Genomic DNA, 17,868 nt, shown 5'->3' with positions numbered 1-17,868 from the left:
AAGATGTTATCGCGATAGCTGCATTGTACCAGCAACAGCGTCGTTATTTACACAGTTTGCTTACCAAATGCAGTTTAGGAGTTAAAAGCTTATTGTCTTTTTTTAAAAAGCTCTACTGTAGTCGAGTTTGTTTTAGAATGTCTGTTTTTAAAAAGCAAAGCCTTCTTGCATTCGCATTAGCACTTTCTGGCTGTCACCGTTAGCCTTATGTGTTTATCAGTTGGGTCCAGTTATCTGGCAGCCTCTAGATTTGCAGGATGGACGCAGAAGTGAAGAAGAAAGTACCAACGACAGTTTTGTCCTCACAGAAAGACAAGTCCATGGTACGATTAATTAAGTGAAATGTTCTGTTTGCCGCTTGTGCTTTTTTTTTTTTTTTTGGATATTTTTTAATGGAAATCTCTAAAGTTTGGTTGTAGAGGAAGAATTTTGCTTTACTAAATGCCAATGCATTTCATGCAGGGGTAAATTAAAAATAATTTGCCAATAGGCGTTTGATTTACTGAGATAAAAAGTAGCATGATATTTAAGTTATCCACACCGGTCACTTTGTTAGGTACACCTGTTTTGCTACTTGTTAAGGCAAATATAGTTAGGTGGCATGGTCGCTGGTGCCAAGACGAGCTCGTATGAGTATTTCAGAAACTGACTTCTGGGACTTTCCCAACCATCAACCATCTGTAGAAAAAAAACACTCCAGGGAGAATGGTCACACTACATAAAGAACACTGGTTATAACCAGGTGAGCAGAATAGGCAGATGGGCTACAGCAACAGAAGCCCACAGTGTGTGCCACTCCTATGGGCTAAGAACAGAAAACTCACGCTACAATTCATACAGGCTCACCAAAATTGTCATGAACATTTCCAGATCTCACAAGTCTTGATTTTTGCTGCAATGTTGAGACACTCCATCCCTTTATGACCAAAAATTGCCCATCTTTTGATGGCTGCTTCCAGCAGGATAACTCACCATGTCATAAAGCTCAGATCTTGTCAGACTAGTTTCTTGAACATGTCAATAATTTCATTGAATTCAAATGGCCTCCACAGTTGCCAGATCTTAGTAGAGCAATTTGTGGATGTGGTGATATTCGGAGATATGCATGTGAAGCTGACAAATCTGCAGCAACTGTGGTGCACCAGGGTGTTTCCAGCACCTTTTTGAATTTGTGCCATGAAGAATTAAGGTCGTTCTGAAGGCAAGAAAGAGGTAGAATGTGGTATTACAGAGGTGTGCCTAACAAAACGACCTGTAAGTGTTTCTGAGGGGTTTTATTTTGTTTCTTTGTTTTGTTTGTTTGTTTGTTTGTTTTTACAAATTTAACAAATCTAAAATCTCATCATATAACATTGTCATTATTGTCTGGATTTCTAGCATGTACATCTAATCACATTAAAATACCACAATCCCAGTGGCTCAGCTTTCATTTGTAAAAAAAAGAAGAAAAAGAAAACAAGCAAACTACCTAAAAACCAGATGCACAACCTATCTCTCTCTGTTTTTTATACTATATTTTACTTTATTTTACTGTGTATTTCTTGTAGTTTTGTATTCATGGTGTATTATGGTTTTCTGTAACTGAATGTTGTAATTTTTGTTTTTGCATCGTGAATGAAGAAGCCCAACAAGGGTTGGAATTTAGCAATAGCTATAAACTCTATTTGCACCACATCAGTTTCATGCTCCACATCAGAACTATGTTAAACTGCATTGTCCCTACTAAATAAATAAATTAAAATTATGTCTACAGGGCTTAAAGACGGGTGTGGCTACACAAGAGGCTGCTTTGTTTAACAGCAATGAACAAAGTATGGGTATCACTGAGTTTAATGCAATCTGTGGCAGAAAAAAATCAAATTACAACAAAAACGACTTAATGCGCAGCTGCAGTGTCAGCACTTTCATGTGGCATGTTATCCTCTGAAGTCAATCATTACACCAAAGGTACACAACTCCAGCCAGTGTCTGGCCAGATTGTTGCCACACTGCCTAACCTCTGAGCTGGAGTCCAAACGCAGCAGGCTTCCACAGGGAAACACCAGCTTCATATGACATTTGCAACCTTCTCGGGTAGGCAGCCTCGTGACTCTACTGAAACACAAACCTAAATGCATTTATGTAAGTATAGCTTTAGCTAGTATAAGAATAAAAAGGTGTTCTTTTTGTTTTCAGAACATTTAAGCAAAACGTATTCCTCTGTATTCCTGCAGTCATCAGACTTGACCATAAACAAGACTTACAAGAAGTGTGATGACTGAACAACACAAAACAAGCTCTTAAAAAAGGTGAATTTGAGGCACACAAAGTAAATTTAAGAAAAAGTTCTAATTATAATTGCTTCATGACTTCTACATGACTATTTCCTTTTCCTTTGCAGGTTATTTATGGTTTGTTTAAATTGTGCTCTCTTTAAAAATCTGTTCAATTCTTCTATATCCCTTAGGACATTTCTGCTCAGATCCACTGAATTATCAATGGCCCGTGTTCTTTCATTGTTCCGGTCTCAGCCTTTTCTGCATCTTGTGGCGAGGAGAAAACCCACGTTCTGCAAAATGTCAATGGACACGCGGGCACGTGAAGTGTTTGCAGCTGCAGTGGAAGCCGTGCAGCCAGATACTGTGGTCTGTCAAAGTATTGAGCGCAAGGAGGACTCTGTTGTTATTGATGGTCGCACATTCACGCTCAAACACAACCTGCACTTGGTGGGCTTTGGAAAAGCTGTGCTGGGAATGGCCGCTGAGGTAGAGAGGATTGTGGGTGATCATTTAGTGAAAGGAGTCATAAGTGTGCCACATGGGATTCAGCAGACATTACAGCACCATGGGAAAGAGTAAGCAAATGCATTTAGAGGTAAAAGCAACTTAAAGTGTTAACTCAGTAAAGTTAATAATATTTATTTTTCCATCACAGCCATCTGCTGCTGAAAGAAAACAGCCGCATCAAAGTAATAGAGGGAGCTAAACACAACTTGCCTGATCCGGATGCCCAGAAGGCAGCTGAGGAGATCAAGCATTTAGCCAGTGAGCTGACAGAGAAAGACTTGCTTATTGTACTGATTTCAGGTACGAATGGCACTTCTTGGTTATTGTTAAAAATAATAAAACAATAATCGTTTCACAGATATCATTAAAAATATTAATTTAAATTCAGTTTTGTTTATATAGCACCAATTCACAACAACAGTCACCTCAAGACACTTTATAGTGTAAAATGAAGACCCTTCAATAATACAAAGAAAGCCCCAACAGTCAGAAGAAATTTTAAGCCTAATGTTAAAAGTAGAGAGGGTGTCTGAAAAGCTGAAGGTTTTGCCTTCCATTCAACTTTTAAAATACTAGGAACCACAAGTCAACCCGCTGTCTGAGAGTATAGCGCTCTATTGTGGTGTTACAGTACCCTGAGGTATTTAAGATAAGATTGTGCCTGATGATCCAAGACTTTGTATGTGAAGAGAAGGATTTTAAAAATTGATTCTGGACTTAACAGGGAGCCACTGAAGAGAAGACGATATGGGAGAAATATGCTTTGTCTTTCTAGACCCTGTCAGTACTCTGCAGCATTTTAGATTGGCTAAAGGCTTTTCAGGGAATTTAGTTCACGATAATAATGAACTACAGTAGTACAGCCTAGAAGAAATTTATAAATAAATAAAATAACAATTTCTAAAATTAGATGTTTCTAATTTTAGAGAAATTCCACAAATGCAAAAAAGCAGTGAAAATATTTGTTTAATATACACACTGGTGGACATATCCTGGTCATAAACGACTCCAAGATATCTGTAACGCATGCTGGTTTTCATCATTGTTTAGGTGGGGGCTCTGCATTGCTACCTGCACCCATCCCGCCAATCACCTTGCAAGAAAAGCTAGATGTTACCTGCAGACTTGCAGGTGCTGGTGCGACTATTCAGGAGCTGAACACCATACGTCGTGCCCTTTCGTTGTTAAAGGGTGGAGGGCTTGCACATCATGCTCACCCTGCACAGGTAACAGACAGTTTTTTTAGCCTTCTTTTAAACAGAGTTTAAAATTCTCAGTATTGTAATTTGTATGTCAAATATCACTCTTATAACGTCTTCACAGGTTGTTGCACTGATACTATCTGATGTGATCGGGGATCCTATTGACATGATAGCTAGTGGCCCCACAGTGATGAGTCGGGTGTGGCCTGAGGAAGTTTTGTCAATCCTTGAGCGTTACAAGCTGTTAAACTTGCTTCCGACATCAGTAAAGGAAGTCCTTGACAAACCGAATTCTAGGTGGAAAGAGAATAAGGAGGAATCTGATACATCGGGACATGTTCTCAATGCTGTGATTGGCTCCAACGGTGTTGCCCTTAAACACGCTGGTCTCCGTGCTCGAGAGCTGGGCTTCCTCCCTGTAGTCCTTTCGCCAAGTGTGTGTGGAGATGTGCGGTCTGTGTCTAGACTCTACGGCCTGCTGGCCCGCTTTGCCTGTTCTCGAGAGGAACCTCCTCCTGACATTGCCACTGAGGTGCTGAAGCTGGGCCCTGAAGTTGGTGTGGAGAGCTGGGACCTCTGCCGTACAATGCAGGTTTTAGAAAAAGGGCGTACAGAGGGATGGGGTGCCACATGTCTGTTAGCTGGAGGCGAACCCACTGTGGAGCTAACAGGCAAAGGCCGAGGTGGTCGGAACCAGGAGCTGGCTATGCGAGTGGGGCTGGAACTGAGAAGCTTAGGGCTTTCGCCTAAAGGGCCAGTCTTTCTGAGTGGGGGCACTGATGGTCAGGATGGACCCACTGAGGCAGCAGGGGCGATTACTGATGGTGGTTTGTACGATGAAGCGAAAGCTCAGGGCCTGGACATTGACAACTTCCTTATCAACAATGATTCTTACACGTTTTTTTCTCGTCTTTCTGGTGGGCAGCAATTACTCGTACCCGGCCTAACTTGCACGAATGTAATGGATGTGCACATGCTACTGATTCCAGCTATTCCTATTATCATCAGATAATCCCAAAACACAAAAAAATTAAAGGAAACTATGAAGACATTTTTGCACCATATTTATGAATCTAAATGAAGGATTGTTGGTATTGGTAAATAAAGATGTAATTGGAAAAAAACAGACATATATATGTAAAAGCATTACAACGCAAACAGTAAATGAAGAAGTGTGAGGGTGGGGGTTAGTACTGACGTCTCACAACAAAAAAAGCTCCCGGGTTTCTTTATGGAGTCTGTTGGTTCTCCCAGTGTCTTCTTGGGTTCTCTGTGGGTACTCCAGCTCCCTCCCACATCTTACAAGGACTGAGTACATAATTTAAATTTCTGGAAATACACACTGCCATTATAATAGTAATAAAAACACTTGTACAGTTTAAAAATCTCCACCATCCTTCAGTAGTTTTAATTAGATGTTTTTGGATGTTTGATTACAGTTGTTCTATTTTTTTCTTTTTTTCTTTAGTTTTTTTGTTGTTATTTTTAATTTATTATAGTTGCCTGAGTGGTTTTACTCATTTTAGTTACAGTTTGAATATGTTTAGTTTTGACCAGTTTCAGTATTAGTTTGAAGTCATTTCTTTAATTATTAAGGCATGATTTAGTAATGGTATTAAAATAAAAACAATAACTTTTTGACTTAACTCAAAGTCTTTTACACGTCCTAATATGTTCATCAAAGCCTCATCAGGCAAGTTGTGGTAAAAACTAAAGTAATTAATTTTAAAACCGAAGATATTTCCTGTAGATTTTTAATTTATTTCAGTTTTTTTTCCAGGTTCCAAAAATTGTGTCGGTTTATTTTTTTCTCAAAAAAATCGAGTTTGTATTTTTATTTTAATTAACTAAAAACAAAAAAACAAAAAAGGCACCCAGCTCTAGTTTTTAGTTTGTAATAAGCTCGATTTTGAACCATTAACAGACAAATATTATCATAAAGAAACAAACTGACGTAATCTGGCACCTTTGGCTTTTTCTTGCAAAAGGCAGCTTGCTTTACACATTGTGCCATTAAGCTTCATGGTAAGCTATTGGGGTTCTGTTGAGTGTAGCTCAGATACGGCATCTTCCCCCTTGGTAACTACTGCACATATGAGAAAAGATTACACATCACATTGTCGTTACAATCAACAATCTCAGTGACAATTAAAAGTCCTCTCTTGTATACTTCAGCTAATCTTTCCAGAGGTAAACAGAATAACATTAAAAGTGGCCTTGGTGAAAAATGTATTGTTTCACTACCCCTCAAGTTTTTGTGCTTCATTTATTTATTTATTTTTTAATGTTTTGACTGTTTGCCAAAATATTACTTAATGTAGATTTCAAATGAACTAAATGCAAAATGCCTGTTAAAATAAAGACTGAAGATATAAAACATGATCTGCTTTTATTGTGTCTGATTTTAAAATGACCATAGATGACCGTTTATAATACAGCAAAGATTAAAAAAAAATCAAAAACAAAATCACACAGTTCACTGCAAATTATTTGGATCATAAATATTCACATACACAAGTCAATGCAATACTCAAATCAGCGTATTATATATGTATATATATTACAAAAACTATACATGTGAGCCTGTGTCATTACTTGGAAAATGATGATTTGTTTTCCTTTCATGCACCATTCAAGTACAGTCTTAATCACGTATCACCAAGTGACTAGTTAAACACGTCCTTTTAGTTCTTTATGCACAATAAGGTCCTGCTTAGTGAGCAGTATCAAGAGGTCAAATTAAACATTGTATGAATAGTGGCCATCACTCTAACACTGTTTGAGTGATTCGCAGAAGGTGAAGCTGTCTCAACACCATCTTTAATCCATGGAAGGTAACGCTTTGTTAATGAAAAAACCAAAAACTGGTGTGCATTTCGTGTCTCTGTGGGACATACAAATTGTCCAGCCTTCACTTGGGTAAAGTCCAGCGATCAAGCTCCCATTAATCCCGATGAATCTTTGGACCATCCCCTGCTTTACCTTCCCTGCAAAGATAACAAAATCTAATAAACCATTTAAGTGTGGTGAAACATGCACTTGCCAGTCACTTTGTTAGGTACCTCTGTCCAGTCAACTGTGGCAGCAACTTACTGCATGGCACAAGTGCTAGACGAGCTGGTCTGAGTATTTAAGAAACTGCTGATCTACTGGGATTTTTTCATACAAGCATGTCTAGGATTTTGAGACACTGGTCCGAAAAGGAGAAAATGTCAAGTAAGCTATAGCATTTTGGACCAAAGTGCCCAAAAAGAGGTCAGAGAATTGCCAGACTGCTTCGAGCTGAAAGGAAGATGGCAGTGCCTCGAATACCCAACCATCAGAATTGGGCTATGCAGAAGAGCATCTCTGAATGCACAACATGTAGGGCATTGAAGGTGATGGGCCACAGCAGCAGAAGACCACACCACGTGACACTCCCTTTAGTTTAGTACAGCACAGAAACTGAGGCTACAATTCACATGGGCTCACTCATGTTGGTGCTGTAAACGTGTGGGCATATTTTCTTGTCAAGTTCTGGGCCTGAGGATCACAGCCTACCCGAGTATTGTTGCTGACCATGTTCATCTCTTTGTGATCACAGTGTACTCATCATCTAATGGCTGTACAGCCAAAACACAGCTGCAGCAAATGTGCGATGCTATTATCTCAACTTGCAACTTGTTGAATCTAAGCCATGGAAAATTAAGGCAACGCTGAAGGCAAAAAGAGTGTCAAACTGGGTGCTAGCAAGGTTTACCTAATAAAGTGACTGGTGATGGTGCGGTGATAATGAACACGATTTCTTATTAATCACTTGTGCAATGCAAACCTGACCCCGAAATCGGCCACCTACCATCCACTCGTGTGTGCAGCTGTATCAGGTGTGCCTCCGTTCTGTCCGGTCCCTGAAAATCAACACACACAGATCAAGCTAGCGTGTTAGCGCTCACTTAGCAGGCAGCGCACCGGTAAGCAGGAGGAAAAACTCACCTTGTCTGTAATACATATCGTTCACTGTATTCCCATAGACTTTCCACGCGAAGTGAATGGCGATTAGACTAAAAATTAACCAGCTGAGGAGTATTTTGAATATGGACACTCTCATGTCATTGGCGAGCCAGTCGTCTACAAACTCAGAGAGAAACGACAGGCAGCTGTCAGCAATGCGGGACAGAAACTCAAAGTCCCACGGCTCCTCCATGGCGTCCGTTTATTCAACTGGTGTCAAATTAAGTGACTGGGCTGCGGTGTCTGTTTTAGTGATTTATAAATCAGCACTCTGGTTTGGAGATGTCATATTCCCCATTTCTACCGTTATGATGTTTACGTACGGAGAGGAGAGGCAATCGGACGTGACGTGGTACGCAGGACGACTACTTCATCACGTACACAACAGAGCCTTTCAGCACCAACACAGTGAAGTTAAACAAATGTGCGTGGATAAAAATCTATATTTCGACATCATTTGTCCAGGTTGTGTTATGCCCCCCCCCCCCTTTTTTTTTAAACCTCAGCTAAACCGTCAATCCGATTCATGTGTGCCATGAAGATATGGGAAAGAGTCGTTGAAGCTCGTTTAAAGAGAGGTGACTATCAGTGAGCAGTGAGTGTTGACGGAGAAGTATAGAGAAGGTCAGAGTTACCTGCACTGTGTGTTTGTGTATTTGAAGAAGATGATTGGTTGCCAGGAGAGGAACTGTATGAGAAGGCGGTCAGGAGGGACCCTGGTTAAAGGCATGTATGAGGACAGCAAGACGGTAATGAGGTGTGCTATCCGGTTGTTCAGTGATGACGCGACGAATCCTACTTCCGGGCCTAAAGTAGTCTGCATTTAATATGGCTTTTGTGTTGTTAACATGTTTAATGTTATGTATTTTCTTCTATTTTATCTCAAAAAGCTCCTAAAACAGTCAGTGATCCCTGTTGACCTCCCTCGGCTTTTATTACCGCTAATCATTTATTTAAGCTCAGTTTTTAAAACCTTAGGATGTAACTACAGCCCAGCCCATGCAGCAGTACATGAATGACTAACCTCGTATTGTGGATGGATTATCTCAGTTGTTCTCCTGGCTGAAGTTTGGTCCTTTTACAGCATCCTGCCATGCGATTACATTTGTTCCTGACCACCGTGAACACACACGTTAACTTTTATCGAGTGGAAAAAAAGTTAGCTTGTTTATATTATGCTAACATAGCTGTGTCGCTAGCGGTCACGTAGCACATCATTATATACCAGCTAGCCAAACTTCAGTAACCCTACAAACGTCACTGCTGTTTAGTTTTCTGTCTTCATTTATGCTGGAAGTGATAACAGAGCTGTACGTTTTAATTTGTTTCCAAAACCCCGCAGTCAGGACATACTATATTGTATTTAGATAGAAGCTAGCGAGCTAACTCCCTGCTAACTTCTAACTCCGTTAAATGTCATAAATTCCGTTTTCATGGATGCCTGGATGTTAAAGATGAAAGACTTTAGACAGTTTTTCAACTCTCAGTAATGCCACAGTGATCGTTTGATATATGGAGCTGCAGCGGAGTTTAGACCCAGACACGGCTAGTGATGTCAGACTGAACAATCGGATAGGAACGACAGATGTCAGAAGGTTCAAGTTGGGGACGGGAGTACATGCTAGCTTTAGTATTAGCCACCAGTGTAATACGGAAAATGGAAAATACTGGATTTAAGTATTAGTTTAATCCAGAAAAAAAACATTTTATTGGTCAATATAGACGTAAAAACATTTTTGTTTTAATTCACATTGGGGGGGTTTAAGTTCTCCGTTCTTTCTTTGTCACAGAAAGCGTTTCGCTGTATTATATCTGCTACAGCAGCACCCATACATGTGCTGCACGTTTATCTGAGATTTGTCTCTTCAAGTTTCTGTTACGAGCCCACAACCAGAGAGTGTGGAGGGGCGGGACTAACCGACGCCAGCGAGCGCGCTGATTGGTCAGCTGAAGTTGTCATCAGAGATTCCGGATGTCGGCTTCGGTAAGGGGAAAATTTGTTTTCTGCTTCTCATTCTTGACAGCTTGTTTGCAGTGGGGCTGCTGATAAAAGTCAGTGTTGACATTAGACATTCAGTCCAAGTCGTCAACGGTACAAAACCGTAAGTTTCACTCTTTCTCTGTTTATCTGGCTAATTTTAGATAGCCACGGTTGGCTGCATGAGCACTGTTAAGCCAAGGCCATGAAATTGATCTGTATGTGTCGCTTGCTAGCACCCAGTGTTAGCCGTGTAACTACAGTCAGCGTTCATTTATTAGTTACTTATTAGAAAGGTAAGCATTACAGGACGTCTGAAATTTATCGTGCATGTGTAGATAAGTTGTTATCATGCGGACGTTAGCGCTCTTAATCTACCAGCCACTTAGTCCCGTTTCTCCGTGTTGATATGTAGTGTAACATTAGACAGACTGCTAGCTGTAATCAGGTTTAAATTCCACAGTGTTAGTAACTTGGAGTTGGAGTAACTCTCCTCTGTAATCATGTGACCTGACCACTGGTCCAGTATGAGTGCTTCTATTCATAACAGACTGGAGATGCATGGGATCTCTGATTTTTATCTGCAAAAACTACAATGCATGATTTATAAAGCAGCTTATTCCTCTCTGTCTTTATTCTTTCCAGAGACTGGGATGGTATCATGGAAACAGCCAATCATCAAGAAGGAGAGGCGGCGGCAGTGAAGATTGGTGATAGCCCTTTAGAGAGTAATCAACCTGGTAAATAAGCTACGTAATCACTCTTTGAAGCTTGTCTAATTTTAATCTTCATCACTTACATCACACGTTGGTTTTTGTTTTCATTGTAGCTGACTCATTGGCAGCCTCCTTCTCCCTTTTGGAGAATCACATGTTTCCTGATTCAGTAGAGAGTAATGGGAGCGCCGCTGTTAGCAGAATCAAGCCTTTGAATTCGCACCCACCAGATGTTTCGGCAGAGCATCTCGGTTTGGATGAGAAGCCTCCTTCTGACCAAGTGATGAAGCTAGAGCCCGAAGAGACAGAAACCGAGTGCCAAAACAACGCGTCCACGCAGCCAACTGATGGAACAACTGAAGATGATGCCACTGACAATGACCAGAACGACTCTGGGGAATTTGTTGTAACAATGCTGGCCAAGGCCAAGCTTGAAGAACAAGGTATAGGTGTGAAGGGGAGGTCGTCCCCGCTGTTGGAGGCAGGCACACTGGAATCTTCGTCATTTACATCTCATCGCGATGAGGATGTTACAGCTGACAGCTGGCGGCAGCACAGGAAACATGTTTTTGTGCTAAGCGAAGCCGGTAAGCCCATTTATTCCCGATATGGCAGCGAAGAGGCTCTTTCATCAACAATGGGAGTGATGATGGCGCTGGTGTCTTTTGTCCAAAGTGGAGATAATATCATTCGCTCAGTCTACTCAGGTAAGAATGTTGGGCGTCGGCCAAAATGCAAATTTGAGAGATTTTTATCTATGATGGTTTTTTCCAGCCACTTTCATGTTCATATTCACTACGTTAAAAGGAAATCTGACTTTTTTTAAACACACCAACAAGAGCAAGTGTGGCTCTGACTCACTGTACAGGGCAAAATTGTTGCCAGCTTGTCAAAAAGCTCCTGGACCATAGAGAACAGTATCTGAAATATAATAAGCAGTGCATTCCCTGTATTGTTTTATTTTGAGAACAGTGAGTTTAGGGGATCGGTGGTATCCTTAGGAGCAGTTTTAGTTTTCATTGATTGTTTTTTTTGTGTTGTTTTTTTTCTGACATTTGCTCATGTTTTTTCCCCCTTCCCTCAGACGAGCACACCGTAGTGTTCCTGCAGAAAGGGCCCCTAGTTCTGGTGTGCGTCTCCAGCAGTCATCAGTCTGAGCAGCAGCTGCGGGGAGAGCTCCTCTATGTCTACTATCAGATCATCAGCATGCTCACTCAGGCCAGTATATCCCGCATCTTTGAACACAAGAAAAACTACGACCTGAGGAGACTCCTAGCGGGCTCAGAAAAGATCCTGGATGGTCTCCTCAACTTGGTGGATTCTGACCCCAGCTTCCTGCTATCGGCAGTGCACTGCTTGCCTCTAGCCTCCTCTCTCAGGGACTCTCTCAGCCAGATCCTGCAGAAAGCTATCACACCCAATCTCGTTTTCTCCATCCTCATCGCCAAGAACCAGCTTCTAACCATCGTCCAAGAAAAGACAGTCATTGAGGACTCGCGGCTGGAGCCTGCTGATGTTCACCTTCTGCTTAACCTCATTGGAGCTTCCTCTGCCTTTCAGGCTGGCGAGATCTGGACCCCCATTTGCCTCCCGCTCTTTAATCCTGACTGTTACTTTTATGCATACATTTCTTACCTGGACCCTCCAGAATGCACTGTTTGTTTGCTGCTGCTCTCGACAGACAAAGAGGCTTTTTACTCTGTAGCTGAGTGCAAGAGAAAGATAGAGGAGGCTATGATGGCTCAGAACTCCCTGAGCCTCATTGCCAAAGCTCAGACGTACAGTGTGAGCCAGGTGGGCGTCTCAGACCTCAGACACTTCATGTACAAGCCCTTTGATGTGCCAGACAACTACCGCCAGCTCACTCAGTTCACCAGGTGTGTGTTTGTTTGTGTATGCTTGCTGTCCTTGCAGTTGCATAAGGCTGATATGAGCCTAAACTAGAGTTTAAAAATGCAAACATGCCGAGTGTTTGCGCTGCATGTTAGTTAGTGATATTTGTCTTGCATAACATTTTATTATCTTCTAGCTGTGTAGAAGTTTAAAAACCTTTTGCTGCTAATGATAATAATCATGTGTGAGAAGTACAAAAGTGCCCACTAAGATATTTTTAGGCAACATTGTCCTGTCGGTGTTAGAAATGGAGTTTTAATAGTTTACAAATCAAGCATTGTGTGTTTCTCTTTCCACTACAGTGTTATTGAACATGTTTTGGGTGTTTTTTGTGTGTAACTTGTGTCCTATGATGCTTTTCTGTATGTAGCCCAGAGATGGAGGCACCATACAGCAGTGAAGAGGAGAAAATGAGACTGCTGGATCTTTATCGTTATATGCACGGCCGCATCCACAGCACCTCACGACCCCTTAAGCTTATCTACCATGTTGCTGAGAGGGAAACTCTGCTAGCCTGGGTACGTACATTAGTTTGTGGTTGTATTCTTTCTTACTGTGTTTGTCCAACTTTGAAATGATTCTTCCAAAAGATCGACACTACACTCAAAACAGTCAACGACCACTTTATTAGGTACACCTGGCTAGTACCTGGTTGGACCCTCTCTTGCTTTCAGAACTTCCTTAATTTTTCATGGCACAGTCCTCAGTTGAGCCTGTGTTTCGCTCACAGAAGCCCATCTGCTTCAATGTTCAGATCATTCGGGGGGGGGGGGATCAGCAGTTTCTGAAATGCTCACACTTTGCGTCACTCAAATCATTTCAGCAGAAAATGCAACCATCTCTACATGCCTAAATGCATTGAACTGTTGACATGTGATTGGCTGATTAGATAATTGCATTAAAGAGCAGTTGAACGGGATACCTTTAAAAAGAAAGAAAAAAGAAAGACAGTTGCCAGTAAGTGGCAGCTTAGCTTAGCACAAAGCCTTGGAACTGGGGCTTAATAGTCCATTCATTGGGAAGCTTTTTTCAGAAGGCGTTGAAAAAAAGCTGTTAGCTTGCTTCCAGGTATTTTCCTTAGCTAAGATAACCAGCTCCTAACTGAAGCATCATTGATCTTCTCATCTAACATAGCAAGAAATGTAATAGCTCTATTTCTTATTCCTAAATGTATTTCACAGTCTTCTCTTGATTGTTTTCTTCTTTACTCAAGGTCACAAGTAAATTTGAGCTGTACACCTGCTTCAGCCCCCTGGTGACAAAGGCCTGTGCCATTACTGCTATCACTAAGCTTCTAAGATGGATTAAAAAGGAGGAGGACCGTCTGTTCATCAGATACCCCCCAAAGTATTCAACCACTCCAAACCCCAGCAAAAGCTCTCGAGGAGGCAAATCTGACCAGCAAGACTCCACAGATAATGGCTTCTTATCTCTTCTATAGGACTCTGTTAGCACTAATAGAAGTGGCTCTGCCTCATCCAAAAATAGTTTGTACACTGGTTTCAAGATATTTTTCAACCCTCTTGACACTTACGAGACCGACAAACTTTGACCACTGGAATCCAACACTACGTTTTACACTATTTAAGGAGGACTGGTGTCTTTGAAACCGGTGTTATTAGTTCTCCAGGAAGCATGTCATCACATTGCTGCTTTTGAGCAGAAACAGGGCAGAAGCACATTAGTAGATTTTAAAATGAACTGTGGCAGAACATATTTGCAATGGTGTATTTAAGCATTTTTATATTGTTTTATTACAGCAACAACATGAACAGTGAATGGAACATATATTACATATTTAATGAGTTAGCATGAGGAGGAAAAATTAAGTTAAACTACCTTTGGAAGATAAGATCGTTCATAATCTTTATCTCCTCGCCCTAATCACAAAATTATGTTGCATAACATGATGTCACAAAACAGGATATACAAGTTGTTAGCGTGTGTGCTTTTTGGGATCAGCATAAACTGGAATAAGAACTGGAACTGCCAGAGGAGGGAGAGGCCCGGCGTGAGTCACATGAGGCCACAAGCAGAATGTTTTTCCTCCTTCACAGAATTTGAAAACATGTCGTTTCTCATCTTGCTGATGTTTAGACTCGAAACGAGACTTTGAGTTTTATTGATGTTTCATTTTGTGCAGCAGATTAGTAGGAACCCCAGCCTGATTATTGTCACTGTTAAGTGTTTCCATTGAAAAAAGGCAGACCTTATCAGTTTCTTGATAAGGTGGGAAGATGCCAATGAGCTCACATGTTTTGCTCTGCAGATACCTTTAGTATGACATCTAATGTAGTGAGTTCAGGTATTCTTTTTGCATAATAGTTTTCTAAAGGTGGTCTGAAAAGTTGTTTCATCCTTGTGACCAATGAGGAATTTCCTGTCAAGTCTTAAGAGTTTGTCTGTAGTGTTACAAAATAAATCCCAGGATGCATAAAAGCAGTTGTCCTATTTAAGTGGACTATTACAAAGAGAAAAAAAAATCAGATGACTGTTTTGTGGAAAGAGCCAAGCATGGGAAAAGCAGGTGAGCTTAACATGCAGTTTTGGGGATGTACAGTACAGCCAAGCAATAAATAAGAATGACAGAAATATCTAAAACTTACTTTTAAAGTTATGGTTTGAAGGGAGTATGCCTTAATTAGTGCCACATTATATATGTCCTTACAAGAAACCCCAAATGACATAACTGGTAAATTAATTAAGCTGTTATTGATATCACGTCTTTGATTCTTAAATTCTGAACCTTCCATCTTTTTATAAAGCAGTGTAGCTTTGCAGAAACCAAACTAGTGCTAGTTGAATATTTATCACCAGGAATTTCGCCTCAAACTATCAGAATCACCTTGTGTAGTCTAACGGTAAGTCTTGCATTCCACCAGCTTTAATGTGGCATGACTCATAACAAGTGCAGGCTGCTAACAAGTGTTAGCATCTTGTTTCTGTGCAGCTGTACTGTTCAATATAGTCAAAGCTAAAAGTAGGTGATGACTTTAGAGGAAGGAAAGGCATCTTGGTAACATGTTGGAGCAACTTGTCACCAAAATAGCTTCAAAGCAATTTGGCTTTAAAACCCACGGCAAGAAAAATGATCTTGCAGTTTGTAACAAATAAACAAATCATAGATAGATTGCAAAACAAGTTTTGTTTGGTAGTCGAACACACTGTCTTCATTAAACATACCTTGAACGAACCAAATGGTTTAAAATTGATGGCCCATTTTTAATTTTATCGATAAAAATATAGAAGCGTTTTGTTATTCCCACTTATAAAACATATAATTGCAGATATCTAAATATCCAACAAAGTGTGTAGTTAAAAGGGAGGATCTGCATTGCTTAACCAGCTGTTGCTGATTGAAAAGGAGCGAGGCTCCAACAAAAGGGCTGTCAGCTGAAATAATGAAAGGGAACATGTAACTCTAACTCTGTGGTAAAACATGTTGTTGTTCCCAGTCAGCTGTGACCAAACTTTGTAGCAAATACAAAGAAATTGGTAAGGTTATAAAAGGAAGACATATGGGTAAGATGTAAACTTACCCATATGTCTTACCCATAAAGCAATACGCCTTTAAAATATAAAATGTAGACACTGGAGTTGTTGTAAGAAATGAGTCAAATTTGCACCAGTATCAAAACGCGGACGAAAATGAGGCTAGAGTGGGATAACGAGGGGCAATCCTTATCTGTGGATGTTTGGATGAAAGTGATGTTTGCTGATAAATCTGCAACTTTTGTCTGGCGTTGTTCTAATGTCGTGACATGTCAGGTAAAAGACCAGCAGAGAAGGCATTTATTATTAGTAAATGAACAGGTCTACACTGAAACCTTGGGCACTTTTCTCATTCCTCCGATTGAAAGTGGCTTTGATGATGATGAAGTCACGATAATGAAGATTTTCACCGAGCAAAGACTGTTAAAGCTTTCCTCCAGGAGAGACTCAGTAATTCAGTGATGTGGCCAGAAAAAAATGTATGGTTGAAATTTAAAACAGTGATTTAGAACAAGGCTCCATTCTGCAAGGCTGTTTGATTTTTTTTATGGTTCCTTTTTATTTGCACCCTCAGCATTAAGGATTATATCATTTTTTACTGTCTACTTGGTCTTAGAGAGCAACATGCCATTATTTTAACATCATTTCAAGGTATGTTTTACAAAGGCAGAATTTTCAGCTAATAAACAGAAATAGTTTTGTGTCATATGTGTGATTTATTTATGTGCTTAAAACTGGAAAAAGGAAAAAAAAAAAGGCTGAATGAACTTCCTGTAAGTGTCTTCCAGTCCTATGGCTTAAAAGTCTCTGGATGTTTGGTTACGTTGGAACCTTGGTTCTCTAAATAAGAGACCTAATGCAGCTTGTTCCATTCAAACTGTCACTCTCCATACATACTAGATATGAAGAAGTACTGATGCAATAGAGAACACCATCTTCCCTCCTTTGGTGGTCCACTCACTCCCTTCTGGTTGCAGCTGTTGTTGAATTTTGCACTATTCAATTTTATTTATATAGCATCAAATCACAACATTAAGTAAAAGGTGGAAGCCCTTCAGAACAGATTTCCAAGTTCTATTAAAATATTTTTTTTTTTATTAAAATAAAAAGTTTGGACACGCCTTGTCATTCAATGTTTTTTCTTTATTTTCATGACTATTTACATTGTACATTGTCACTGAAGGCATCAAAACTATGAATGAACACATATGGAATTATGTAGTAAACAAAAAAGTGTGAAATAACTCAAAACACGTTCTATAGTTTAGATTCTTCAAACTATCCACCCTTCGATCACTGCTGTGCACGCTCTCGGCATTCCCTCGATGAGCTTCATGAGGTTTGTCACCTGAAGTGGTTTTCCAACAGTCTTGATGGAGTTCCCAGAGATGATGAGCACTTGTTGTTCACTTTGCCTTCACTCTGCGATCCATCTCATCCCAAACCATCTCGATTGGTTTTAGGTCTGGTGACTCTGGAGGCCAGGCCATTCGGCAGCACTCGTCTTGGGCAAATAGCCCTTAAACAGCCTAGAGGTGTGTTTGGGGTCATTGTCCTGTTAAAAAATAAATGATGGTCCAACTAAACGCAAACCGGATGGGATGGCATGTCGCTGCAGGATGCCTGTGGTAGCCATGCTGGTTCAGTGTGCCTTCAATTTGGAATAAATCCCCAACAGTGTCACCAGCAAAGCAGCATCCATCACACCACTTCCTCCATGCTTCACAGTGGGAATCATGCATGTAGAGATCACCCGTTCACTTTTTCTGCGTCGCTCAAAGACATGACAGGCAAAACCAAACATCTCAGATTTTGACTCATTAGACCAAAGC

At 40.5% G+C, this 17,868-nt stretch overlaps 3 protein-coding genes across 10 annotated transcripts; 2 read left to right on the top strand and 1 right to left on the bottom strand.

Moving 5' to 3' along the window:
* Nucleotides 1-11: 11 nt before the first annotated feature.
* Nucleotides 12-6,349, top strand: glyctk (glycerate kinase). 6 transcript variants are annotated; one of them, XM_085274397.1, is made up of 7 exons: nucleotides 12-323; nucleotides 1,754-2,121; nucleotides 2,214-2,288; nucleotides 2,447-2,833; nucleotides 2,914-3,065; nucleotides 3,816-3,991; nucleotides 4,089-6,349. In XM_085274397.1, the coding sequence occupies exons 4-7, from the start codon at nucleotides 2,478-2,480 to the stop codon at nucleotides 4,977-4,979; spliced, it is 1,575 nt and encodes a 524-aa protein (XP_085130523.1). In that variant the 5' UTR covers nucleotides 12-323; nucleotides 1,754-2,121; nucleotides 2,214-2,288; nucleotides 2,447-2,477; the 3' UTR covers nucleotides 4,980-6,349. The 6 variants fall into 6 exon arrangements, with proteins under 6 accessions (XP_085130523.1, XP_085130526.1, XP_085130525.1 ...); XM_085274400.1 differs by lacking the exon at nucleotides 1,754-2,121; XM_085274399.1 differs by lacking the exon at nucleotides 1,754-2,121 and having other exon boundaries at nucleotides 2,176-2,288.
* Nucleotides 6,340-8,325, bottom strand: tcta (T cell leukemia translocation altered). Its single transcript, XM_085274424.1, has 3 exons — nucleotides 7,940-8,325; nucleotides 7,803-7,854; nucleotides 6,340-6,954 (listed from the first exon to the last, which is right to left on the bottom strand). Exons 1-3 carry the CDS (start codon nucleotides 8,148-8,150, stop codon nucleotides 6,912-6,914), a joined length of 306 nt encoding a protein of 101 aa, XP_085130550.1. The 5' UTR covers nucleotides 8,151-8,325; the 3' UTR covers nucleotides 6,340-6,911.
* Nucleotides 8,242-17,090, top strand: mon1bb (MON1 secretory trafficking family member Bb). 3 transcript variants are annotated; one of them, XM_085274392.1, is made up of 7 exons: nucleotides 8,242-8,714; nucleotides 9,828-9,941; nucleotides 10,581-10,675; nucleotides 10,765-11,358; nucleotides 11,736-12,528; nucleotides 12,915-13,062; nucleotides 13,758-17,090. In XM_085274392.1, the coding sequence occupies exons 1-7, from the start codon at nucleotides 8,623-8,625 to the stop codon at nucleotides 13,983-13,985; spliced, it is 2,064 nt and encodes a 687-aa protein (XP_085130518.1). In that variant the 5' UTR covers nucleotides 8,242-8,622; the 3' UTR covers nucleotides 13,986-17,090. The 3 variants fall into 3 exon arrangements, with proteins under 3 accessions (XP_085130518.1, XP_085130521.1, XP_085130519.1); XM_085274395.1 differs by having other exon boundaries at nucleotides 8,242-8,535; nucleotides 13,758-17,089; XM_085274393.1 differs by lacking the exon at nucleotides 8,242-8,714 and having other exon boundaries at nucleotides 9,937-10,059; nucleotides 13,758-17,089.
* Nucleotides 17,091-17,868: the final 778 nt, after the last annotated feature.

Source organism: Mchenga conophoros, linkage group LG5 (assembly GCF_057382185.1).
Source record: "Mchenga conophoros isolate Kocher_MC1m ecotype Shallow Benthic linkage group LG5, M_conophoros_male_GT1.1, whole genome shotgun sequence".
Classification (NCBI taxonomy): domain Eukaryota; kingdom Metazoa; phylum Chordata; class Actinopteri; order Cichliformes; family Cichlidae; genus Mchenga; species Mchenga conophoros.
The sequence above is the reverse complement of the archived record's forward strand: the minus strand, read 5'-3'. Positions and strand labels throughout refer to the sequence as shown.